At 38.2% G+C, this 27274-nt stretch overlaps 1 protein-coding gene across 1 annotated transcript; it reads left to right on the top strand.

Moving 5' to 3' along the window:
• The first annotated feature begins 60 nt into the window (after positions 1 to 60).
• On the top strand, positions 61 to 26841 carry tweek (transmembrane protein KIAA1109 homolog tweek). The gene is made up of 78 exons (XM_065366890.1): positions 61 to 258; positions 325 to 616; positions 689 to 832; positions 902 to 1045; positions 1119 to 1225; positions 1284 to 1430; positions 1499 to 1622; positions 1696 to 1784; positions 1866 to 1964; positions 2042 to 2149; positions 2223 to 2360; positions 2432 to 2582; positions 2657 to 2812; positions 2887 to 3148; positions 3217 to 3406; positions 3500 to 3622; positions 3714 to 3932; positions 4002 to 4319; positions 4415 to 4663; positions 4737 to 4927; positions 5010 to 5132; positions 5218 to 5409; positions 5484 to 5652; positions 5731 to 5909; positions 6038 to 6290; positions 6370 to 6632; positions 6707 to 6875; positions 7093 to 7425; positions 7513 to 7615; positions 7690 to 7872; positions 7955 to 8075; positions 8157 to 8427; positions 8503 to 8646; positions 8711 to 8918; positions 8999 to 9174; positions 9245 to 9337; positions 9414 to 9573; positions 10926 to 11037; positions 11126 to 11254; positions 11329 to 11509; positions 11600 to 11752; positions 11826 to 11957; positions 13323 to 13497; positions 14420 to 14598; positions 14672 to 14840; positions 15005 to 15508; positions 15571 to 15753; positions 15829 to 16043; positions 16129 to 16267; positions 16358 to 16733; positions 17983 to 18119; positions 18201 to 18432; positions 18506 to 18890; positions 18969 to 19352; positions 19439 to 19567; positions 19635 to 19884; positions 19964 to 20172; positions 20251 to 20367; positions 20441 to 20729; positions 20799 to 20989; positions 21067 to 21296; positions 21370 to 21516; positions 21589 to 22002; positions 22087 to 22279; positions 22359 to 22599; positions 22702 to 22933; positions 23005 to 23300; positions 23370 to 23583; positions 23668 to 23747; positions 23835 to 23988; positions 24061 to 24218; positions 24303 to 24498; positions 24573 to 24838; positions 24903 to 25181; positions 25265 to 25462; positions 25537 to 25850; positions 25922 to 26109; positions 26180 to 26841. Exons 2-78 carry the CDS (start codon positions 370 to 372, stop codon positions 26391 to 26393), a joined length of 15330 nt encoding a protein of 5109 aa, XP_065222962.1. The 5' UTR covers positions 61 to 258; positions 325 to 369; the 3' UTR covers positions 26394 to 26841.
• The last annotated feature ends 433 nt before the right edge of the window (positions 26842 to 27274 follow it).

The following is a 27274-nucleotide window of genomic DNA, read 5'->3' as shown; positions in this document are numbered from 1 at the left end:
GAAAAAAGTTTAGCTCGAATTTTGTCATCCAAATTTTGTTACATCTCCTTACATGTTGAACTTGGAAATTTTGTAAAATTATCGTCGAAAATTATTATCAATGTACTCAAAAATGTTATCGTTTCTTTAATAATGTAAAAAAACACTTTGAAAAATGATTCATAAACTGTATCATCCTTTCCTTCTATCAACGAGCACTCTGATTTGAGTTTGATCCATGTCAAGTACATCCGATAGAAAATTGTATCAACTTAGAATGTAAGTAGATGTCTTGTTTTCGAAATGGGAATACTTCATTTTTTCTAACTCTTTTAAATTTCATAGGTAATCTACATCTTGAATACGTACGAAAACACATTACATCCAGTCATGGAGGGCAGTACATCAACGGCGACAACTCCGCCTGACGGAAACACAAACTCGTCTATATTGGCGAATTTAGATATACATGTTCCAGAAGACTTACTCAACGGGAACTTCGCTATATTACTATTTTCATTGATTATAGCCGTCGTTTGGGTCATCTACATAACGTATTATAATTCCAGAGTCATAGGCTACATTATTACTAGACTATTGACCAAGTTTTATGTTCGTAAGGGTTACTTGAACGTTGGTGAGTATCGAACGTAGAATAAGAGCCCTCTACAAAATATACGAGTATATCTATGTGAGTTCTCAATTTCAGGTTCTTGTACAGTTTGCGCTCTTTCTGGTAAAATTATGTTTCGAGATATCGTTTATATTACGCACGATTACACAGTACGGATACAAGACGGTTGGTTGATATTTCGGTGGTGGCGTTCTTACGTACCAAAAGATGTTTCCGAAGGTAATAGATACATCACATAAATCTGCTTTGAAAAATTCATTTAGTATTAATATGAGGCTTGTTTTTTAGATTTATCACATTCAGATACTCGGCTGTCAGTGATGTTGAACGGTTTAGAATTACACACCTACAACAGATGCGAATTGTACAGTAAACTAGAACGAACTTTCGGTTTAGAACCTTCAATTATCCCTTGGGAAGATCTAGTTGAAAGTATGTAGTCATGTTTCTTCAACCTGAGTGAGAAAATATTATGTTGTGCTATTTTCATTCAAATTTTCTGCAGAAGGTGACGTCGAAGCCCAAGTCCATGATCCAGGAGAACGACAGCAAGTTTCAATTGGTAAAAGTTGGCGTGATTTAATACCCGTCATCAAAGTCGATATTTCTTCGGTACGTTACTGGAATATGTACCTTAAACGAACAGATTATAGAATTTTCAATTTTTTAGGGTCGTTTCGTTTTCGGTAATCGACTAGTTCCGACAACACTTTCGATAAATGTCGAAGAAGCTCATTGTGTTTACTCAACAAAACCAGCTGCCTCGAGATTGGATCATTTTATGCATTTTGTTAAATGTAAAGCTGAAAATTTTAAGGTATTGGACGAAGTTTCTCTTTACATTTGTTTTCGATTTCACTTAAATACCAGAATGTAAATTCGCAGGTCATATTGGCACCTAGTCCTAAGTTTACCGGCATTGCTGACGAACCACCAAGGTACATGGGAGCAGGTTTTGTGGTATTTTCTTCAAATAAAATAGAATTATATTACTACATGGATGAACCAGGTAAAATATAAGACTGAGAGTTATTTTTACATTATGACAGAATATTGTAACTAAAATTGTAATTTTCAAACAGGTGTTGTACCTGAGGAACCGGAAATGTTACAATTAGCCAATGGCGATATAGTTGAATCAGCGCCACCAATTTGGGGAATTGATATTAAAGTATGAATACGTAAACAAAATAGCTCATTAAATATGTATATTAATTAAGGAAATTAATTATCAAATCATTAATTGTTGTAGTGTGGAAAGGGTACGGATTTTAGTTACGGTCCATGGGCAGATAGACAACGTGAACATCTATTTAAATTTTTCTTCCCTCAAGATTACCAAAATTTGGAAGTAAATACATAAATCAATTATTAAATAATTAATAATTAATTTTTAAAAATTGATTTTAATTTCGTAATAATTTCAAGGTTACCAAACCTCCTCAACCGGGTGAAAAAAGACAAGTTCAGGCGTTCGATATACGACTTAGCACCTTGTACGAATCCACTATAGATATATTGTTTACTAAAAACAAGGTAATTTTTATGTCAAGGTAATTATTTCATTTATGGCAATAATTCGATGAGTCATGACATTATATTTTATCAGGAAACGAATGCTGTGCACGTGAATGTTGGTCCCGGCTCATATTTAGAAATCACTATGCCTTGGCTTGTCAACAAAGATGGTTATATTACTAAAATCACCGGACAATTGTTGCATTGTGAAGCAACAACTAGTTTACAGGTATATACATATAATGAAGGTTTGACCATCTTATCACGTTTGTCTTCAATCTAATCAATGTTTTCGTTTAGTTTCGAAGTTTAGTAGAAAGTGAAACTTTGGAATTTACTGCTCGATGTCATTATCCGATTCGATGGAATGATCATCAAGAATGGTTGCTGAATTTGACCGGATGTAAAGCTACCGGATGGTTTATTTATGCTCATAAAGATTTCTTCGAAGGTTACATTCTTTTTCTTTTGATATAATATGAAATATCAGGGTATTTTTTTTTACACGAGTTCCCATATTGACAGATTTAATCAACGACTGGGCCAGTAAATCGAAACCCGATCTGTTGCATTTTATCCCATACACGTGGAAGCTGACAGTACTTTTGAAAGAATTCGAATTATTGACGCAGAGCAACGAATATAACTGGGTTGATTGTTCATCGCAGAATCAAGAAAATGGTTATTTATTAGGTCTAATTCATTTTTAGATATGCGATGAATGTAATTATTGACGTATTTTTCAAATCATTCAGCTCACATTGCGGTTTGCGGAGATTTATTTGATTTCTCGTTCGATCTACCATTTGATGATTTTCTACCTAAAACGCTCCCGCTCCGGTTCTGGATCCAGGGCGAAAGTGTGGATCTCACGATGCACTTACCGGAAGTATACACCAGCCGAAGTATTCTTCTATCATTGGATAAAAACGCTAAACTGCTTTCTCGAGATGGTTCCCTTTTACATCCCAGACCACAAGACAACGGTCGTAAATGGAGAAACGTTTGTAAACGAAGGTATATCTTCACTTCTTGTTTCTATTGCAATTTACTCGAATAAATTTACAATAATTTTATCCTCGTAGCAATGGCTGGGTCGATTTCTGGTCAATACCAATTGCAGCGTTGAGTATTCATTACACGTACCATCCAATGCCGCCGTTCGGGCCTCCTCCTCAAGCAGACATAACGACGCCGGAAAAAGAGGAAATTCTTTTATCACCTATGAGAATGCCCGGAGTAAGAAAAAATCCTTCTGTGTTGCATTGGTCTAAAGTGAGTCTGGTGATGGGATCGCTTTTTTGTGTTGACACTCTTTCTATTCAAATTATGATCTATATGCGAGACTTTGCTTATGTTCGTGTGTAGGACGGTAATCAGAAATTCGATCCTTCTACGTTGACTCCAGATAAAGTGAGCTTAGAGTTGGAAATCGGACCTTCTGTTATATTTCTATTTGGCACATGTCTCCGGCATTTGGTTCATTTGAAGGTGATTTTTCAATACCCATTATTTCTGCGTTGCTGTTCTTCGGTTTCTTTATTTTGAAATTTATTAATTTGACTATTCGTTGCTGTTTTAGGAGAGTATATTCGGCGAAGATCAAACCTTCACCGATATGAACGACCCACCAACTGTATCACCCAGTCACTCTGCTTCTTCATCGTCAACAGTAGTTGCTGATTCTAGTTCTATATCCGAAGACGAACTATCGAAAAAGGAATTCGATCCGAGACTCTATAGACCTTTAGATATCGTCGTCTCGATTACAATGCACGATATCCAAGCTCATCTCATGAAAGTAAATATTCTTATCGCGATTTCAATGGCCAGAGAATCAAAACTAACTTGTTTTTTTTTTTTACAACAGAGTTGTATGGATAAGGATCCTCCTTGTCCGATCATCCTTCTGGAACGATTCGGTTTCGAGATGAAAATCGAGTACAAAGAAATGCAATTACAACTTTTGCTTTCGCCAGCCATACTCATAAGTACAGATAAAGTGCCTAGTAGACCGCACCGAGACAATCACTTGAATCAGGGTCACGTCATGTTATCCGGTTTGCAAATTCGAGGCCATGGTATGTTCAGCGATCGAGGACGTACGCTGGAACAGAAAACGTTGGAGTATGCTTGGATGTTGGAAATCCAGATTGGGAAATTGAGCGCTAAATTGACTTCTCCTCAGGTACTTATTTCACTGAATATTCCAAGTCGAGAGTTGAAAGCTATCGTTTTCAAATTAATCGATGGTAAATTGATTTTCTTCGTTCTTTTCCGCAGCTTTATCACGTCGTCGTTGGGCTAGAGACGCTGGTGTTGTTAATGTTCGACGGCGAAAACAAACTGCGTCCTCCGAGACTGCCTCAAGAATGCTTACATGGCGTTGCTCCGAAACAGTGTCCGGAATCTGATCCCGATGGCACGTACAGGTGTCCTTCTTCCAGCGACGTCAAGTATCGAATGACTAGATGTGTCATAGATGCTATTGACTTCTATCTAGTCGAGTCAAACACCGCATTAAATCTTTGGGTAGGCTAATTTGAATCTGTCGACGCCTCCTGTATATCCCAGAGCTCTAAATTTCACATTTGCTTTCTCGCAGGCGTCTCCTATTCGTATTGCTACTTGTAATTTACACGGTAATCACGTAAAAAGTGGAGTGACCACGTTGATTCCGGCTATTCGTCTACGTCACATGGTAGCTGCCAATTCACAAGTCTGTAATCAACATGGGACCGGTACAGCGAGCAATAGTAATACGAATACGACGTGTAGCGGTCGATCCCAACACAGGTTTGTCAATTGGATCATGGAATCTGCGTATTTTATGTTTGATTGATACCAAAGCGTACTAATGTGTTTCATTTATTCGCAGAATGAACACCGATGGGAATGATATCTGGTTAGAAGTTGGTAGCGTCTCTTTAGGACCTCTGATCCTCGAAGCAGCCGCTTCGCTTTGCAGTACCGATAAAAATTTACACTTAGTCCAGCACAAGTACTGTCATTCCTCTATTTTTACAAGTACAATTGTCGAAATGCAAATTTGCTTTACGACCATTTGGTTTTTTGCTTATTCTTAGATTTTTGAAATTCCACGACGAACGGTATAAAAAACTGTGGTTTTTGTGGCCCAGCGATAGCAAGCTATTGGTTACCGGAAGATGTGGCTGTATCGGAGGATGCGTGTTCTTTGGACGGAATAGAAACGGTCAGCGATTTTTCAAACCTGCCAGGCAAGATGTTCAAGATGGTATCAACATCGCCGCATTCAGGTGCATAAACATCGAGAAAAATTTACCCCAAAAAATACTTCGTTTTGAAATTTACCGATTGAATTGAATTTCAGAATAAACGATAGCGGTAAAGATCCAGGATTTGGTCAGAGTATTTTACACGAATCTCAACTAGTGTTCCATACTCCGCCTTACAACGCTTTAGACATGACCATTCATGATCAACCTGTGCCTATTTGGACGGAACACAGAGTACCATCATCGACCAGTGTTCGATCTAAGGTAAGATTCAGTGTAAGCTTGAGGAGACGAAGAAAATATCTTTTAAACTATTTTTTACTGGGTTATTTATATGTTCAGGTGACAGAAGGCGACAATCACGTAATTTCGGGTGATAACGTAGTAGCCAGTTCGCATTCGGTTACTGATAGTCAATCAACTGCTACTACCGGCAGTTCCCTTACTCCTAGTCATAATCCTCAATTTGATGGTAAAATGTCGTTACCGAGGAGGTTCTCTTATACGTCAGTTAATAACAGGTGAGTTATTTCCAACCACCGTCCGGTTATTGGCCTGTTCTGATCGTCGAAGGAGAACGAAACAGCTTGAGTTGATTTTAACGGTGTTAATTCGATGATAATTTATCAATTGATCGTTTATTTTGCAGACTTCCGAATTCTAGTCATATTAATAGAGAAGTACCATATGCCAGATTGATAGACTCTAGTCCAACGACGGCGTATCCGCCCACGAAACTGGATTCGGATTCACGTCTTAACACATTAGGATCGATTTTAAGTGTACCTGAGAATGGAGAATGCGATGGTACTCCAAAGAGTAGTATTTCAGATTCGAAACTTTCTGTTGACTATTTTAATACACATAGTGCCCATTCGACCTCGTCTGATCATAAAGATGATGTAAGTGATTCGATGTTCACGAATGTTTTTAAAAATACCTTCGATTATTTTATTTATTATTATTCATATTCTTACACAGGGCTCTGAATCATTCGTTACTTTGTCAACTGATAACAAGTCGACCAGTCCGAGAGGCGACGTTATGTTCAAACGAACCGTATCATTATCCAGTGAAAATCAATCCGAAACGTTTTTCTCAGCTGAAGAAGAACTAAGCCATAATCGAAATTCTATCGATAGTAACATGACCGAGATGAAATCGCCAAATAGTCGTAGCTCCTCGTTAAGAAATTCTGTGATTAGTTCATCTAGTTCTTATGTTCACGAAGGAACTTTACCATGGTGAGTATTAATCTCGTTATTCGTGTCAGTGGAAATCATATTGCTGAAAATTGAAATTCTGTTTGATTTTTCAGCAAACGATTCGGAAGCGATTTGAATATATTACCGGAGAAAAATAAAGTGCTACCTCTAAGTCATTTGAACGAAATCAAAATGTCGTTACCGGTACATCGAAGTGATAACGAGATTCATACCCCAGAGCACCGCAGTGTCGGTTATTTCTCTCGTAATTATTACGACCAAGTAAGTCAATCAAAGCGTTTTTCAGTTCAATTCCATGGCTGTACTCAAATTAATTCCCAAATAATTTTCCTCGAAAAAAAAATAGTTGAATTGATTTCCATAGATGCTATTGAGATACCAGAAGGTGGGAATCAATTCAATTATTTTTCGAAAATTAAAAATCAATTCGATAATTCCCAATTCGATGAACCAAAATCTAATCAAATATGTTTGACAGACGACACCTGTAGCGGAAGATGAAAAATCACTCATTGGAAGCTTGGAACATATACAAAGACACCTTATCGAAGCTCCGGCATCTTGGCCTCATCGTAACGAAAGCCCCAAACTTAAAAGTTGCAGTATCGATGACGACGATACTCTAGTTCAAACATCAGCCTCAGCTTTACTTTTAGACTCGTCGGATTCTCATTCGGTATCCAGTACGTCGTTCATTTCAGCTGTGTCGTCTCAGGAAGACCTGACCTTGGTCAATCTACATATGCAAGTCAACAAACCAATTGTTGATTCGCCTCTGTTGATGTCTACGTACATAAATCATCTATCCCAGGTGTGTAAAATAATTAATCTTGATTCTCGTTTTGAAAATGGAATCCCAGGAAAAAAGTTACCAAATATTGTTTTTTTTAAATCTTAGGTTGGATGTACGAATTGGTCACAAGTATCGTTACCACCACATTCGGATGTATTTACGGTGCCATTCTTTCAACGATCCAACGACGGTCGTCTGGCTTTTATTGGTAAGTTGAACATTGAACAGAACCATCTTGAGGCTTAGAAGCGAATTTAATTTTTATGTATTCAATTTTTTCAGGGAGCAAATATTTACCTCGATTCGATGTACTTACCGAAGGCTTCACTTCGTTAAAAATGGTTCGCAGATTGAACTGTGACTCTAGTCCGGCTCCGAATTATACTCGAATGTCCGAACACTCGTATCCTTGGGATAAAAACCAACCTGACTTCGTTTCCAGCATGAATGAAGATTTCGAATTCAGTAAGTCTCAATGCGATATTCGAGCAAAGCTCAGTATATCTGAAATATGATTAAAATTTAAACGTTAATTTTTTTCCTGCAGTTTCGCAAGAAGAATTGTTATCTTTGAGGAACGAGAGTGGTACGAGAACCACAGTGATTATCAAAATGAAAGGAGACGTTGATATTATGGTGACACCTTTAATATTGGAATCTTTGCAAAGGTGAGTATCATTTGAACGCTTCTCAACTCTGCTTAGGGGTAGAATTTTTGTTTGTAATATGTGTGATTCATCTTTTTACAGATTCGTCGATGCATTGACTCCAACATTAAGTATCCTACATCCAATCACCGTCCTCAATCATCTCCACATGTCTTGTATTGGTAAAGTAGAATCGGCCAACGTGCTGAAAAAAGATAAATACCTGAGTCAATTGCAAGGCGGTGGAAGTAAAAGAAGTACAGTCGAGAGGGTGAAAAATATGCCCAAAGAAGCTTCCGATACTCACGAACCTTACAGTGTGTACGAAGAATTCATTGCTTCTCAAATACAAGGAACCGTCATCTTACCTAAAGTTAGTATTTACCATCAAGTCCTTGCTTGGGGGTCACAAAATACGTTTTTATATCGAATATTGTCTCGTTTCCAGATAAATATATCGGTACTTCAGGCGTCAATTGTCGAAGAAGTGATCTCATTCTCTGCGTTGGATAATTTAAGAGATCTAACGTGCGTCTCGTTGTTGGCCATCTGCATAGATGAAGTCACTGCCCGATTTCATTACGGCAAACAAGTAATTTATTCCTTGAAATTTCCTCCGTGATTTCTTCGTTGCGCTAAATCGAATCATATTGCAGGCTAGAGAAGTCGTTCAAACATTCCATCGGCCTACGGTCACACCGAGTGGGCAGAAAAAAGGTGTTTTAAGTCGAGCTGCTGGTAAAGCTCTTCTATTAGGGTTGCATTTTACCACTACCCCTGGTAAAGATAATATTAGAGGAGAACCTGTATACATAGAGACATCTGAGAAACAAGAACAAGAGACTGTTATCACGTTTAATATTAGTGAGTGAAATTTTTTATACTTATAGATTATACCAGTGAAAAAAACAGCTATGTATTTGAACACGATGCTCTTTGCTTAGGTAAAATTCACACTCAACTCAGAAGACTGAAAAATGAATGCTCGCTTTTGAAAGACGCAGTCATCACTGCCATTCCAACGTATTCGTCTAAAGTATTGTTCACTACGTGTTCGAAATCTTCCGGGTCGCCATCGAACACAATTACCGATAGCTTAATCACAGATAATAATAATACGGTGCGTAATTTTTAATGCCGAGTGTTGAAATATATCAAATTTTATATTCATTATTCAATTAATTTTACAGCTGAGTGCCTTACCGGACGATTTGACAACCCTGAATGAAGATAAAATGGGATTTATCATGATGGAATGTGGTTTCGAGGGGGTATCATTCAAAGTAAGCATTTTAAATTATTTTCACACTATTAGAATTACAATAAATAATGATTTTTATCATCTTTACTTTCAATTAGCTCGTCAAACGTTCAAAATTCGAAAAAGACGAAGAACAGCAGAACGAAAAAGAGACAGCCAAAGCTGAAAATTCATCTCCTGTGCCTCCTTCCGAAGGTCACTGTACTGATTCCGTCCGGTCCAAGGATGAATTGGAAACTTCTACCAAGCATGCCAATGGTAATAAAATTTTATTTTAAATCGTTCTGAAAATTTTTTTGGTTGAAGTCAATCGCGAGTGAATGAGTTACAATTTTTAGTTTGCGATTTATTCACACATAAGAACGGAAGTAGAGCCGTCCCTTTTGTACTTTTGATTTTTTTCTACCTCTACCTCATAAAATTTGTTAATTTTTTTTGGGGGAAGAGGGATTTTCTGGAAATTGTGGTCTCTAAGCCTTAATAAGAAGTCCTCCTTTTCTCCCTTCACCAACAGCTGAATAAAAAATAAAAAAAATGTAATAAACATTTTTTGCTCATACTTAATTGTAAAAAAATTCATTGAAAATTCTCAATTTCCAAGTCAAAATACTTCTAAATGCCTATTTTTTTTTTCATCAAATAATTTTCTTTAGTTCCTCAAGTTGTGTTGATTTTCCTATAGATCTAAAGTTCCGAAAAGTTGAATTTTTTTTTTTTTAATTTAAGATTTTTTTAAATGCTCCATTTCCGTGTCAATGTTACTCTACATGACGGGGAGAGACCGGGGGGGGGGAATCAAATGCATATTTCTGCCTCGATTTATTTATGTAAAATTTTTTATTTTCATTCGATCAAATTCGAAAAATGAAATGAAGCAACTGTTGAAATTCTCGAAAAATTGGATTATTTTTACGACTGAATCAAGTTTTTAAGAAATTGCTCACAAATGATTCATTTAAAAAAGTAATTTATGAGGTCTTGCTAATAAAAGAAGAGAAGAAGAGATCATACACAACCAGCCAACTCTGATTTAACCTGAAATTTGGCGCATTAGAAGAGCATGTCACCCTCACTTCAGAACCAAATTTTGAGCTCCCGAAATTGATTTTTCGGTTTTTGGCGAAATTTTGAAAAATGGCAGAAATATTCTATCGGTATATTTGTTTTTTACAACAAAAATGAATTTCAAGGTGAAAATCTGGAAATTGATTTGTTCATTTAAATTGATCCTCGTCCCTGGAGTTGATTTTCGTCATTTTCGAGCAGATCTGGAGTCTCCAGTAAAACTTGACTTTTCTCCGGTAATTTCAAATTGTTCCAGAAGGTGCTATAATCAACTTCTGATGGTTTGAAAACATTTATTTTTTTGCGAGTTATAAAATCTCAATTGAAAAAAAATCCAAAAATGAATATTTTTGCGAAAAATTGCAAAAAAAAAGTCATTTACTTCCTGAAATGTACCCTTATCCTCCTCTCGAAATCGATTATGACCATTTTTGAGTCGATCTGGAGCCTCCAGTAAAATTCGACTCTACTCCAGTAATTTCATACTGTCCCACAAAGCGTCACAATCCACTTCGATTATTTTGAATTTGATCTTCTAATTTCAGAACCCGCTGAATCTTCAACGGGTGCAACTGCAGCAGCTGAATCTGAGTCAAATTCTCAAAAAGATCAACAAGATAAAGCAACAAGTGCCTCTGGTGATAAAAATGATAATAGGTTTGTATCTTGTTAAAAATTTCTTTCACTGTAACAAACATTGAAAAATTTAAAAAAATATAATTTTCATATATTTTTTTTGTTTTAGTGGAAACAGTACATTGAATAAAATTGTCGACGGAAACGCCTCCTCCTGTATCATTGAAATCCAACAAGTATGGTTCAATTTCGCTGCACCTCCTCGAACTCCAATCACCAGGAAAATCGACTACACTCGGTAATAATTCGACTTTCATCACCTCGTCTAAAATTTTATTCATCCTTCTAACATTTGTTTCAAATTCTATTTAGTTTGGATTGGAATTTACTGAGTACAGCGTCACCGGCCATAAATGCTTGGATGAATCCCAGTAATCGATTAGCCATACGAGTTGTGCACATGTTAAGATGCCTGTATCGCAGAAATACCGCCGTTATTACTTGTCTTATGGCTGAAGCTTTAGACGTACAAAGTCTCCATATGCCTATAAAGGTACTACAAGTCATGTCCCTTTAAACATTCAATTTTCACGAATACCAGAGTATTTTTAATTTGATCGTAATCTGTGTGGTTTTTGTACAGAGTCGTTACGGGCGTATTACTCCTTTAGCTAAAACCCTGCAAGAAGATCCATCCTGCCAATTGTGCAATATTTTGCGAAAATACACCTTACAGCATTCAAATATCGAAGAATACCTCAAGGAAGACGTACCTCATTTATCCATTCTGAGACAAGTACGTAAAAATCACGATTGGAAATTCAAGTCAGTTCAGACTGCATTCATTTCGAATTTTTTTCGATGTTTAGGGAGTTATTGTACTGAGTCGTCAATGGAAGAACATTCTGTACACTCCGCTTCTGCTGGAGCATAATTTCAAGAGTAAACGACACGTTGTGAAGCCTTTGAACGTCACGTTCGCCGTTCCAGATCCGGAAGAGGTTAATGAATGGAAAATCACTTTTTTTCAATATGTTTATTTTGTAGCTATTTGATTCAAAACGTTGTAAGATGAAATTTAGCTGAAGGGAAGCGGGTATCAGACGAAGAAAAGCATCTCTTAACTATTGATACTTAATTTTTTTTGTTACATTTGTGTAATGTTTGTGTATATAAATTAATATTTCAATGTGTAGGTAGAGGTACTACAGTGCGAGTACTGTATTCACGACACGTTCACCGACTACGAGGACCCGATAGTTTTTTGTAAGAATTCAATTTTTATTTGATCCTATATATCGATCATATTCGCTACGGTGTAGCTGTCCGACAAATATCCCAGTATTGTTACCAGACAGATGCTTTCTTTAGTGGGAAAAATCACGCTATCGGGTGTTCTCTTTCTGTATATATTTATTCATTTATAGCTTTGATTGTTTATACTATTGTGTATATTCCAGCTCATATTGGGTGTTGTTACCTTGGTGTACGAGTAGTTTCTTTGTTTCCAGTGGCTGATTTAGCGAAAGGTTTAAATTGTTAAAAGTCAACTCATTTGCAACTATAGACACTGAACCTGCGTATAAGACAACCAACTGGCAGCCATCTTGGCAAAAAAACCTGAGTAACGCCAGTTTATCCCGCTGGGTGATCTTGGCAGCGCTGTACTTCAATTTTGCAGGCAACAGGGAAGAGGGAGGGTTGTGTAGTCCGGAAGGAACTCCTGGCTGCGCGCGCAGTCAGGAGTACCTCGCGGACTACACAACCCTCCCTCTTCCCTGTTGCCTGCAAAATTGAAGTACAGCGCTGCCAAGATCACCCAGCGGGATAAATTGGCGTTACTCAAATTTTCCTTACCGTTTCCGTTCCCCTCGGCCTGCAGTTGGTTGTCTTATTCCGCAGGTCCAGTGTCTATATTTGCAACATTCATTCATTTCAATTTCGGGTAGAATTGAACAAATTCGGTCACTTTCGGCAAAATTCGAGTTTTTTCGTAATAAATTCGGTCATGATCGAGAAAATTCGTATTTTTTCGGATACTTTCGTTTGCCATCGGATTTTTTTCCCTCAATTTTTAAAATTTAAATTTTATTGAGCTCTTTTGTTCTTTTCTTTTGGTTTTTCTGATCACCATTGCTAAATCTGTCACTGTTTGTTCCATGTTGGCTTCAATACGTAGCGCAGTGTCCAGATATTCTTTCTCAACCCGAATGAGGAATTGATGCGATGCTTTAAACAGAAAAAATTGTCATTCTCAGTCTCAATGAAACAAATAGCTATGAAATTTACATTACATTCGCTGAATTTTTGGTTATGGTGTATTACATATGGGTATGGTTCTGGAATACGTATTGCTTTCCCTGCAGGAAAACGCTGTGCTTACCGATGAAGGAGATGGTGACGGTGAAGGAGATGGAGAGGCCGACGTATCCTGCGAAGAATGCGAAGTCACCGACGAATGCGCCATGTTACTTAATCCCAGTATCGGTGTGACTCCCAATACATTACGTAAAGTACTCAAAACCCCGTCCAATAAATACGGTACGCATTTCACCACCATGTCCATGTCGCGTTGGGTGTCTGTGAGAAGTGTGAAAAAGGAGCATGCGTTTTTTTTTTTTTTAGATTACCTACTGTAGTGTCCAGACACCCTTTTGTGTATTAATTCAGTTTTATGCAGAATTGTAGATATGAGTATACAGGTTCGAGTAGTTGAAATTTTTTGGAACCATCCATTTATGTAGTTTAATGTCATTGTAGAAGTAGCTCGCTTATCCATGTTGATCTTTTTCCAAAGCTTACTATTCAGTTATTATAAATCGTATTCTTTGATCATTTACCTACATTTAAAAATATTATTCGAGCTTTTGATTCACTCGTATTGCGTATTACATTTTGTCATTGTTTGTGTTACAAAAGTGTAGCAAAATCTACCTACCTATCACACAAGCTTACTGTATTCTTGTACCTAGCGTTCTTATTCTGTAGATTTCTTCAGTGTTCTATCATTTGTGCAGATCTTAGCTTGATGTGTCGCTCAAAAATCATATCATATTAGCTTTTCATATTCGTTTGCCCGAGAAGTTGATGAATGCATGATATTTTTTCATTTTGTATCGTGTGTTTGGATGATTTGCGAAATCTAAACTCGAAAATTCCCTTTTGAAATCTTGTTTGATCATTTTAGTCTCATTTCATCAAGTTTTTTTTTTCGTAATTTTCGACAATTTTACTAAAAAATGAGGCATTACATTTGCCATTAAAGGGAATTTTCCAGCGTTATTGGCAAATCTCACGATAAAAATAGTATGTAGAGTACAAAAAAATCACGCGGAGTTTAATAGATGCTGATTGAGCATTTTATAAAGTTGAATTTTTTTGAGCATGCAAATTAACTTAGTCGGCTTATCCATAGAATATTTTTCTTAGCATTATCTGATCTATTTAGTTGCTTGTTTTACAGCACCTGGATCTTCTTCAGCCGGCAAATCGGATAGTAAAAATGTCACCAATTCGGCCAGCACCACTCAGCAGCCTCCAAACATCGCTAATCTTTCGGCTAATGTCGGTGATGTATCTCAGACAATGCATAGTTCTCCTACATCGCCTGGTTCTAGTGGTCAGAATGCGAGTGCAAATAAGGTAAGGTGTCCAAAATCAAAACGAATATTCAAATAAAGGTAATTTCATTGAATATTCGTGTGTTTTTCGTTAGCCCGGTGTACCTCCTAGAAGAAAGAAGAAATCTTTACTGCCGACTCAGCAATTATCATCATCCAGAGCCAGCGTAATATTCCCAATTGCCAGCGGCTCGGCTACGTATTCACCTCAGCATCAGTTTCTGCAAAGAACCGATACAGCATCGACTGAGAAAAATCAATCTAGTGAGAACCTAAATTAGCTTGTTTATTTTGGGCACCCAATACCATTCGACTTTTTTAAAACTTTTTTTCAATTTATTTTTTTATTTTTAAATTATTTTTTATTTATTTATTTTTATTGAATAAAAAAAATGGCATTCGACTAATTCACCGTTGTGATTTTCCAGCTACCAAAAAAGCAGACACTACGGCGGTTAATTCGAACTACATCCTTCATTCGTGCGGATCAGTCCATAGTCTTTGCTCCGGAGCTGTAGGAGATACCATGATGCAGCACTCGGCCGGTAGCCTAGATGGCCAAAACGCATCACCTCCTATGGCCTCGTACTTCGTATCCAACTCCGGATCCGGTGTAACTGGTTTAAATAAATCTGGTCAAGGTGAAGATCTATACACGTGGATGGCTAAACAAGGTTTCGAAGACACCGAGCCTAAAATGACCGAAAACAAAGTAGCCAAAAGTACATTCTGGGATCTTCCCAAAGAAGAACTTCCCGCAGTTAATTCGGGAATATCGTTGAATAATCCGGATTACACGTTGTTAGCTGCTGCCGGATACAGTCTTTATCCGATGCATGATTCTTTACGCTTATTAGATGCTCATTTGATCTTCGAACCGTTACTGTCCAGTTTGGGAGTCATGCCACAACAAATGATCACGAATACCGGATGTAAGTTGTTTTTCGGGATTACTTCTCCTGTTCAGTTTAATCAACCATTTGTCGTTTTACAGCTGGAAATACTAATGCGGTTACATCGCTCGATTCGTGGGGTTCTAACTTGACACTCGTTGGTGGAATGGAATCAATGAGAATCGATATCGTAGTCAGTGAACTTGGTAAAGGTAGTTTCGATTCGGATTCTAATAAAAAACCAAAGTCTGGTAAACCTCAAACCAAAGGATCTAAATTCCATGGTAAGGTCTCCTGATATATTTTTTGTGAAAAAAAATCTCCCAAGAATTGATTGAATATTGTTGGATTTGGCGCAGAAAAACCGTGTCTGGAAATGGGCTCTGAAATTCCAGCCTTTTTGTGCGAACGTGTCAATTTAGAGTGCGATGTTCGAAGAGTTGCCGATATGACCGTTGTGGAAGATTTGAGCCGACAACGTCGCAATATGTTGTACGTTTCTCGAGGTCAACTAAAGAAACATTCGAATACTGCTCTAAATGTTAGCGTCTCAGCGCATTATATTTCTCAACAAGTAAGTTATTTTTTCACAATTGGATTTATTTTGGATTTCCCCTCTCCCCTGGTCTTTTTCATCATCTCTCCATGTTGTGTTTCAGGTCAATATGCCTTTACTACGATTACTTCATCAAATCACAAACATGTACCAGAACGTTAAAAACACCCAATCCGAGCTCAAAGAGCAAGAACCTCCTCTTGAGATGAAAGTACCTCCTCCTAAAATGCCTCAACCTCCAAGTACGTATTATTCGTCACCTTTGGGCTTTGAGAAAATTCTACGAATACGTGCCTAAATTTGAAATTTCATTTTTTTAAATCTCTGTTTAGTTGATCTTCAAAACATACAAACCTCCATGCAATCTCACGTCGAAGGAAAGCCTCCCATGTACCCTTACTCGTTGAACGAGCACAAAACAGTATTATCACCTTCACCTTCAGTCAGATCGACGGCTACCTCGACCAGACCTCAAAGTCTGGCGCAACGTATCAGATCAACTAGTAGAAGCGTCAAAGGGTACATGAATCTTGGAGATGGACCAGCCAACAATCGTAGCAGATTTTCTTCCCTGTCTGATGATAAAGTATCGCAGATCAAAGAAGAATCCACCAATGCCACCAGTTCTATTCCGAAATGTTGGAAAACTGTGTATTATTTGCTGGATTTGTACGCTACGATGCCCGAAACGAAAACCGTCAGTCATAGGTAATCAACTGTCGTTTGAACTTGATGCTGAGTTATCAAATTTTGAACAGAGATTGGTTTGGGCACCATGATAGGCTATTGAGGAGTCAGAGTCAAAAACTGAGTGGAAATTAGTAATCAGAATTCTGAGAATATTATACAAGCAATAATGTCTTACGATTTTTCAATTTTTGTTCAAATTGGGGGCTATGAGAGGAAGAAGGAGAGATGAAGTGACTTTGGAAAAATGTTGGATTGAAAAACTTGATTCAATTTCATACTCAACATCTGCAACAACGTAATTAACAATATGGCAGTATTTTTTATTCTTTATTCGAATCAAGGGACGTGGAAAGAGATGGAGGAAGGAGAAATGGAAGGTGTTGGATCGAAAAATTGAGTGGAAATCCGTATTCAGCAACCCCAAAAACATGATAAACCACACAGATGTCATGTTACGCAACTTTTCAATTTGTATCCAGATTGATTATCTGAACTCTCTAGGTCACTACTGTCCAACTTTCCAAGGCCGTCTGTCTATCTGGCCTCTTGAGGTCTTTGATCCGTCTGACTGGCCTCTTGAGGTCACTGACCTACTTGACTAGCCTCTCCTGATCGCCTGTCTGGCGTCTTGAGGTCATTGACCCATCTGTCTGGCCTCTCGAGGTCGTCTGTATTTCTGGCTAGCCTCTTAAGGTCATTTACCCGTCTGTCTGTATTCTCAAGGTCACTGACCTACCTGTCTATCTTTCCAAGGTTGGCTGCCTGTTCGGCCTCTCAAGTTATTCGCCCCTTGTCTGGACTCTCGAGTTTACTGACCAGCCGCTCTAGCATCTTATGATCTCAAGGTCGTCTGTTTGTCTGTCTGGCCTCTCAAGGTCATTGACCTGTCTGATTGGGCTCTTGTAGTCGTATGTCTGGCGTCTTAAGATCATTGACCCGTTTGTATGACCTCTCAAGGCGTCTGTATGGTCTCTTAAGGTCATTGATCTACGTGTGGAGCTACCCAAGTTGGTTTGTCTGCTTGTCTGGCATTTTAAGGTCATTGACCCGTCTGTCTGGTCTCTCAAGGTTGTATGTAATGGAATTGAGTGCCTTCTCAGTCCCTTCTTCGGTTTCAAATCTTCAGAGCTCCAACTCAAATTCAAAATCGAATCATCCTTGGGGGAGGGAGTGAAGGGATAGTTTCGAATTTATATGTAATTAATTATGTACCTACTGCGAATATGTATTTACAATTTTTGAATTCTTATTCTATTTTACTTTACAGGATTTCAATGGGTGGTGAAGTATCTGATGGGCTGAAAGGTACAACACGTAAATATGATACATTGGTCGAATCGAAATCCAGCGACGATGCCGAAAAAGTAGACGCAACTTCGTCGACTCCTGTCCCTCAGCATCCTAGTTAGTATATCAGAATTATCGTCTGCTTGGTTTTTTTTTACACATTTGAGATATCTAATCTATAATTAAATTACAATTTAGATTTGATTCGAGAAGAAAAAACGCGCCTGATTATATTCGCAGTCGCGAGAATCCATCGCACAAAACTTCTGGCCACTTTGAGTGGACTAAAACTGGAAGCTGAGATAACCAATTTACATTCGAGTCTGACCTGCCGTAAGAAAATTCGACCTATCAGTTTGGAGTATTCGGTAACTGGTCAAGTAGGTCGTACAATGATCGTGTTACTGGAAGGTGTAGCCCCAAATCAACAGTAAGTGACATTTATTCGGTGGAAATTAGAATTTTGCGCACGATTCGTGTACTAATCCCTTGTGAATTTACAGAACTGTCGTCAAAGTTACCGTTGGCAAGTCTCAAGCGTTGTATTCGAGTATGAGTCGCAGATCGAAAGATAAAAACTCGGCTCTGATGACGGTCGGAGCTATAAATATAGAAATTCCTCAACATCCTGTCGCTCTGCACGGAATGATGACTCGTGGAACGAAACAACTATCTTCGACGTTGCAGGAACTGAGAGTTACTAGGACATCTAGTCGTATGAGTCGTGGTACAACTATCGATGAAATGGACGCTAACGTGGGTCCTCAGCCTTCGCCGAGACAACCGGTTCGGTCGAGTAAGGGGAATACATCGATCAGATCTCATATTCAAGCCAATAGTAGTCCGTTATTGCAACCTTTAGTTATGCATTTTACCGCTGTAATTCAGGTAAGGTATTTTATACGCGTCTGTGATGAAAGAAAATTTCAATTGAGAAGTCGCTAATGATGGCGTGTTGCATTACAGAGTCTTAGCATCACCGCATCTCTCTTGCCATCCTTGCAAGCTCAATATAAAATGGACCAACTGACTAGTAACGGATTCACCGGAAGTAAAGCCAAATTTGTCGTCGATTTACCTCGACACTCGTTATCATTTTCAACCAAAGTTGAAATCACAGAGGCGAACTTACCCTCAGAAGCTTGCATCGAATTGCCCAAAGTTCACGTCTCAGCCGAGTACATTCAAGATAGCGCGAAACCTAAAGATGGCCAGTGTTTTTCCACCGACGGTGCTGTCCTCAGAGCTGGAAATTATCTCAGCGCTATCGCTGATATCGGTACTTTCGAGCATTCTCTGACTACCGATTTATTGAATCATTTGATGTTCGTGCAGAAGGTTTTCATGAAGGTGAGAAATCAAATCAATTTTTGAAGTATTCTTTCGTAGAAAAAAGCTTCCATTTTGAGATTTAATTTGACGATATTTTTTTTCAGGAAGTGAACGAAGTCGTTCAAAAAGTATACGGTGGCGAAAAACCAGTCCCTATATGGCTCGAAGATACCGAAGAATCGAACAATACTCCGGTTAAACGAATACTATTCTCATTGGTTGTTCGAATCAAGGTAAAATCGATGGAATAAGATATAGCTAAAAGTTTCCAATGTGACCGATAATTTTTTTTTTCCTCAGCGTATTCAACTTACTGCAACGACACCGACCAATTGCGCTGTGCGTCTAGAAACCGGCTCAGTCGAGTTCCAGATTTCTAATCGCGTCCAAAATGTATCCGGTGCCTCGGTACAGCCTGCAGAAACGGCCAAAATATTCGTCAAGACTCAAGTAGACGTGAATCTGTCTTTGGGTCAGCTCATTAAGAACGTGCTGTTCGAAGAAGCTGATCCGGAATTTCAGCAGTTTGCTTTTTTCAAAACCAGAATAGGTAGGATAATCACAACCGATGGTTTTACTCGTGGAAATTTTTTTTGAACTTTGTTAATGGAAATTATCATTTTAATCAGGTATTCGGAACGCATTCCAAGGAGAAATGGTTGGTGAAGGGGAAGACAAAGAGGTCATTTTGATCACTTTACGTAGACCTTTAATTTACATTCAACCGATCGCTGTCGATAAAGCTATTCTCGTGTGGTTAAATTACAAAAACGCTTACGAATATTGGAACGAGCAAAGATCCATTCTAAATTCAGAGGTTCTCAGCGCCACTCAACAGGTTGGTATCGATTCAATCTCCCAAACACGATTTCAAAGCTCAACGAATAGAAAGCTAATTCATCTACGATATTTTCAGATTTACGAAAGAATCGCCCTGGAAAGATTAACCAGTTCGTCCAGTTCCGGTATACTTTTCCTTCAATTGACTGTCGAAGATATGGGGATCTGCGTACCATTAAATCCTTTACCACCGGTACGTATTCTCGACCAGAGGATCTCCTCACAAGTATTCTTTGTAAATCCTCACATTTGAACATTTCTTACAGACTACCTGGGGTCTTAATCGATCATTCATGCCGGAGAACGACTCCTGCGCCGCTGTAGTCATCACATTGGAATCAACCAGTATCTCAGCTTGCAGCGCAGGATCTCTCGTCAGCAAAGGGCGTTTCATCGGACTGTGTTTGAGATTCGCCGATGATTTTGAAACATCTCTGGATGACTGGAAACCAGACATCAATAACGAGTTAGCTGGCGTCCTGATGAACTTCTGTTCTGTTTCCGAAGGAACGTACGAAGTTTGCAGTCGCACAACTACCCAAAAATCTGAAAGTGGTTAGTATCACGGTTTGGTGTTTTTTTTTCGAATTCGTGATAAATAATTAATTGAAAATTTCCGCTTAGAAAATCCAAAATGGTTCTTGAACGTTCAATGGCAAATGGAGGGAGTCGATATTCATCTAGATGTGAATATTGGGAAACAATTATCTGCTTTGGGACATACTTTAACAATGCTGACCGGTGTTCAAGAGGATGAAACATTGACAGCTTGCTACGATAGTGACGAAGGAGACGATAATACCAATAATTCTCAAGTAAGCGACCTGTACCATCGTGAAATTCATACTTTAATCGGCTTCATCACTCATGCGTATTATTTTTTTTTTCACAGGAGAGTTTAGATTCATCGAAGAATATTCCATTGGACGATACTCTATCTCCTTTAGTCAGCGACGGATCAATGGATTCAAAAAAACGCTCGAAATTATTAGAAAAAGAAATGTACGAGCAAGTGAAAATCATCAACGATCTGAGATCCCTCGGAGCTTCCCAAGGAACCATCGAACAGGAAGTTAAACGATTACACGAACTGGAGACTTTAGTTTTCCGAGGTTTCAGAAGGTGAAAAATCCCCATTAGTGAAAATTGTCTTTCGTGAATTTTTTTTCATTCAAAAAATTTGTAATTTTCGCAGAGATATGATTCAGAAGCTCAGAAGACAGAGTGTCAAGGGTAAATATCAACTCAAGGATAAATTTGGATTGGGAACCAAAGGCACTTATCGGTCTAAATCATTCGTGTTGTCTTCTCCGACAAAAGAACAAGCTCCGAAATTGGAAAAGTAAACAGATTAGATTATTTTTCTCGATTAAATTAGCTCATTCGACTAAATTATCGATTTAATCCGTTTTAGCGTTAATTCCGAGTCAAAGGGGTTGAATCAGATAGGAGATGAACCAAAATTATCGACGCTACCTCGTGTTACATTTAGCGAATCGAGAAGCGTCCGTCGACAAATCTCTTTACCAAGTACCAGCTCCGATTTAAGTCTATCCATGGACGAAAAAGAACCGATGCATTGGTTACACGAGTCAGATCCTCAGCTCGAAGATGTATCTAATCCGAATGAAGATGTGCAATCGACTCCTGAGAGCTCCACTCTCCAGGAAGATCTCTCCAATCGTGAGCAGCTCAAGAATGGTAACGCGAGCTTTTCCAAGCCCCAAGAACCGAATATTGATTTCGAGTTGGACGTCAAAGTGTTCATTAATAGTGGCAAATGTGTTCTTCATACCAAAGATCAGGCTCGAGAAGATGAGCTGAAACTGTAATTAGAAAATTTATAAAAAAAATTATGATTTTGAAAATGTTTAAAAATTGATTTATAAAATTGCATTTGTGTTAATTATAGGATTAGTAGAATGAAAAAAGATCGAAGCAGCTCCGGCGGTACATTAGAGTTCCCTGGGAGTCCTTGTGTTAGTCGAAGATCCCATAAAGAGAAACAGCCCAGTTACTCTAGGCTCAGATTGAATCCAAATAGTGTAACCCCGGCTCAACTGGTCGAATTGACTGTTTTCCATATTCCCGGACTGGATGTCAAAGTAATTCGATTTCCAACTCGTACATTTATCCTTTGACGATTTTAAATCGATTCTGTTACTTAAATTGGTGTATTTTCAGGTACACTACGAATCGAAGATAATACCTGATGGAAGCCTGTCTCCTTGTTATACTGTCGACTCGAGTGGTATGATTGTTCGAAAAACAAACTCGAAGAAAGCCAGCTTATTTGCTTGGTTGACGCTGCAAAGTATCCCTGAGGAGACTATTATATCACCTCATATTTTGGAGTTCCTCGAACAAACCCTCGAACCTATTCCAGCTAATTTACGGAATCCTTTACACTTTACAAATTCAACAGGTGAGCATATTGGAAGAAAATGGTGCACATTATTCAGGATGAATGTTGTCGGAATGAAAGTACGATCAGTGACTGACTAATTTGGTGGAATTTTTATTGCAGATACTAGTAATTTATTATCGAATAGCGAAGAAGATGATGATATTTTTGTCCGGTATATTACATCGGGTCAATACGCATATGCTTCGTTTCCGGTCGATGTGATCGTCTATTTCCACATGCAACCGTCCACATTCCGTTTTTCATGTTTACCTGTGTCAAGAGTCGAGTGTATGTTGAAGTTGCCCTCTTTGGATATTGTTTTCTCTTCCAAGAGAGCTGACTCATTCAACGAGTAAGTCGAATTTTCAACTACGTAGACGAACACAAAAAAGATCATTTCAAATTTTGTTGTTGTTGTTTTAGAAACGAATCAAAACAAGACTGTGGCATGCCAGCTGCTGTTGGAGGTTTAAGTGTAACCGGTGTAATGGCAGATTTCTCTCTATATATTTTCCATCCATACGGCGGTAAAAAATCAGGATCCGCTTTAAAAGAGCCTCAAACAATTTGGTCACCTTTGGCAGACGGTGAACGAAAAGATTCGCTTAGTGTGAACGTCGAATTCGTCAAATTCCATCTGTCTCGAAGTCGTAAGATGAATTTCGAAACTCCCACTGGCAAAAGCACCGAGCAGAGTCATGCTACTATTCGATTTTCGAGTAGGTTTCTTCTCTTATCTTGTAGTTTTTTGAGGAGAGCATTTTTTAATGTTTGAATTTTACTCGTAGCTATTGTGGATATTGGATCGGCTTCGTTTAAATACGATATGAGAAGACTGACAGAAATATTAGCTTTTCCAAAGGCGTGGTATAGACGTAGCATTATTAGGAGATTATTCCTCGGTGATTTAACCAGAGCTCCTATGTTCAGCGACGGTGAAGATGAATCTGGTCCTGATCATAGTGAAGAACTTGATCATGAGAGTGGATTGGAAGATGAAAGGTATGCGAGGAAATATCCTCAGGATGATTGAAATTCACTGAGAGATCGTACAATTTTTTTCATTTTTTTTGTTATTGTTTCAAGGGGCCATAATAAGAATTCCAAGAATTCGTCCAGTCGCGAGAAAATCAAACGTCAAGAATCGAAAAAATCGCATCCTAAAGGTTCGAGATTTTGCCTGTGTAGTTTTAAAGGATATTTTTTTTGTAAATTGAAACTTCCAATTGTAAAATCTCTTTTTCATTCAACAGTAGGCAAAAAGAAACGCGAATCCATCTCGGAAGATCGAATCAAACCTCATAAATTGACCAGTAGCACAGGATGGCAAACTTTGGTCTTATTTGCAGTGAATTTCAAACGTTTAAATGTACATATGAATATGGGAAATGTGATGGGCAATGTGTCGTGAGTATTTCTGGATGATTTTGAACAGGTTGCTATACTCTGGACGTCTCAATTTGGTGTTTTGCCCTGTAGATGGTTAACGAAAGAGTTCCATTCGGAAGGACGGTTATCTATCGGAAGCACCGGACATAAGAATTTATTCATTGGGTTAGGATTTGGAGGTTCGAGCTTGGATGCGAAAGGAGGTATCGTTGGTGGTACCATCGAACTCAGTAAAATCGATACTTTCAGTATGTACTCTCATTTTTGATTATCTTGTCTAGATTCAGATTCCGGATATGTAACCCTTGCATTCATTTTTGTTTTTATTTTAGTATCAATTCACGAAGATCCTGGACGAGAACCTGATCATACCGTTGGTTTGAAGTTATTCGCTTTAGAGTTGAGGTTGGATTATATGGGAACTGCTATACTCATGTCGAGAGTGAGTTCGTTGAATATTTCTCTACGTGATGAATGGAAAGTGGTCACAAGAAAAACCTCAGGAGACGTTCTAAACTCAACTAAAAGGTACAACTCTCTTTCTCTCATGGCGGCTTAGTCGTTCTACAAGTGATTTTACCCGAGACCTTTTTTATTTATAGACCTGCGATGGTATTTATGCACGGAGACCTGAACTGGGACCAATTACAAATCATGATATCCAAATCAACCGCAGCAGATCTCATCAAAATGTACTACAAACTAGAGGAGTTCTTTTCGCAACAGTTCAAATCGAGCAAACGAGTATTTTCTAGTCTTCAAGATGGTCCGAAATCAAAAAGCAATTCCGTAGCTGGACCTAGCACAAGTAGTTTTAGAAAACGTGGTCCTCCTACGAAGAAAAAAGTTACCTCGACGTTGAGCGAAAGTACGCAATTATTGTAAATTTACCAGATATTTCGAATTTTTCAGTAATACCGAATTTTATCTAGGTGGAGTTAATAAAACTATTCCTCCGGAATCAGCTCAACATCACAGACATTGGCAACCTGGCCTTTATCAGGTTGCTAATATGCATTTATCGACGATGAAACACGCTTTACCATCTTGGGGCACGGTGCTGGGAGGCACGATGGATTTACATGGTACAAATATATCGTTAGCTTGCTTCCACGGTATTAATTTCAAGTCGAAGTCGTGGGCTTTGTTTTCGCTGAAAGAACCTTGTATTTCGTTCGCAACCGAAGCTCAAGAAGTTGAAGCCAAAGAACGTAAGTGTACATTGCTCTTAAGTCACCTTAAATTATTGGTCTATTCAATTCAGTTATTATTAATTCGATAATTCGTGTTGCAGCTGATATCTCTGAAAAAGATGTCCATATCGTAGAAACGTTGACTTTCAGCCTCGGTATGACCCCCAGTATGCAAACGTACACTCAGCATCACAGCATGGCGACCATTTGCAGAGTCAGTCGAAACGTATTATTCCCTCCCCAATTTCGTACTATTCAAGAATGGTTCCATTACGCCTTCTCCTGCAGTGATCTCGATGGTAATATTGATACATTCGATGCTACCTATTTATCTCCATCTATTTACTTATATCTAAATGTTTCTCATTCACAGCTGTCGATCGATTCCCAAGTCTCGAACGTGAAAGACAAGAGGTCGTTGATGGAGTCCGATGTCGAACCCCTAAACCTCAAGAAACAATTAACCATACTCGAGAAGTCATCTTCGCCTTGCCTTCGTTGCAATTACATCTTAAAACTGAACATTTGCAATCAGCTGGTCTGCCTTTCATGAGTGACGAAAAACCACTCGTAGACTGTAGTTTTATAACCGAATTCGAAGACCATATATTCGTCACTGTAGACGCCGAAGCTTTCTTTTTCCTTCATGATTTAATCACTTCGTACATGAGAGAAAAAGAGCGCGTGGTAAGTATGCATTTAGATTTCGAACTTTGCCGAAAAATTACCTATCTTAACAATTGTACTTGGTTTACCAGGCTGCAAACCAAAGTTACCACAGAGCTTACAGTCCCAGCCCTCCCGAAACTAGTAAAAAGAGAAGTAACGGTAACGGTGGCCCGAGTGATGGTAAAAATGACTCGACAAGCGACGATATCGAAGAACACTATTCCAAAGATTGGCGTACGTTCCAGTGCAAAACGTGGCATCTCGAACCCACCGTTCGGTAAGAGAATAACATCAGATTTTTTTCATTGTAAACGATTCCATTCGCCAACCATTCTTTTAAATTTCAGATTATTATCTTGGGGTGGTAAAAGCATCGAACCGTACGGAGTCGATTACATATTACAAAAACTAGGATTCTCTCATGCCAGAACAACCATTCCAAAGTGGATGCAGCGCGGTTTCATGGACCCGCTGGATAAAGTATTGGCTGTGCTTGTATTAAGAATAATCGCATTGGCTAGAGAAGAACCCAAACACGATACCAGAAGATCTACGCATTAAGTCCTTGCTTACCTACCCCTATTTTTTATTGTATTGTTATTCTCCTCCGTGCCCCGTTTTTATTCTTTTAATATTGTGTATTTTTCTGTTGTGAATAATTATTTAATTGTACCCCGTAACGATAACCTATACCCCGAGTCAGTTCCCCTCTTTAATTTACGTAAATGGTTGAAGATTTTTGTGATAATCGAGGTGGTTTCTATAATATTATAGGTATTTAATTAATCGATGCTTTGAAACGCGGTGTATGGGCGAATTATCTACAAATTTAGCAATATTCATTTTGTTCCACACTTATAAGTATTTCGATTTGTTATTCTTATATACTTTTTACTTGTGCTATGTATTATTCTTTTTATTTCTGTATCGTGTGTACTTTTTTTTTATCGGATTTATTTTTGTTGATTCATCGATCGAACAAAGAATATACGCGTTTTTATTAAATTGAGATTATTTAATATTTTATTTTACTTATGTTATTATTTAATTCTCCAGAAAAACTCAAAAATTCTTAATTTCGATTTCCGAACTCAGAAGGGAACCTCTTGAGGTGTCACACTCCGATTTGAACGGGACCGCGATTTTTGGAAAGAGCATAGTTTAAAACCCTCAAAAACCAAATTTTCGGCTACCCAAGTTCATTTTTCGATTTTTGGCGAATTTTTGAAAATTCAAAATTGACTGTTTTTGGCGATTTATGTTTTTTTTTTAAAAAAAGTACGTACTTGATCAGTAAAAATGGTCAAAATAAGTCCCAAAGCTGATATTAATTACCCAAGTCCAAATTTCACCATTTCCAGCCATTCTGGAGCCTCCAGCGCGATTTTCAATTTCTCCAGAATTTTGAATTTGCTGCAGAAGCCGTGAATATGCCTGTTGGG

This window comes from Planococcus citri, chromosome 5, assembly GCF_950023065.1.
Source record: "Planococcus citri chromosome 5, ihPlaCitr1.1, whole genome shotgun sequence".
NCBI lineage: Eukaryota > Metazoa > Arthropoda > Insecta > Hemiptera > Pseudococcidae > Planococcus > Planococcus citri.
This window is presented reverse-complemented; position numbering and strand designations above follow the sequence as displayed.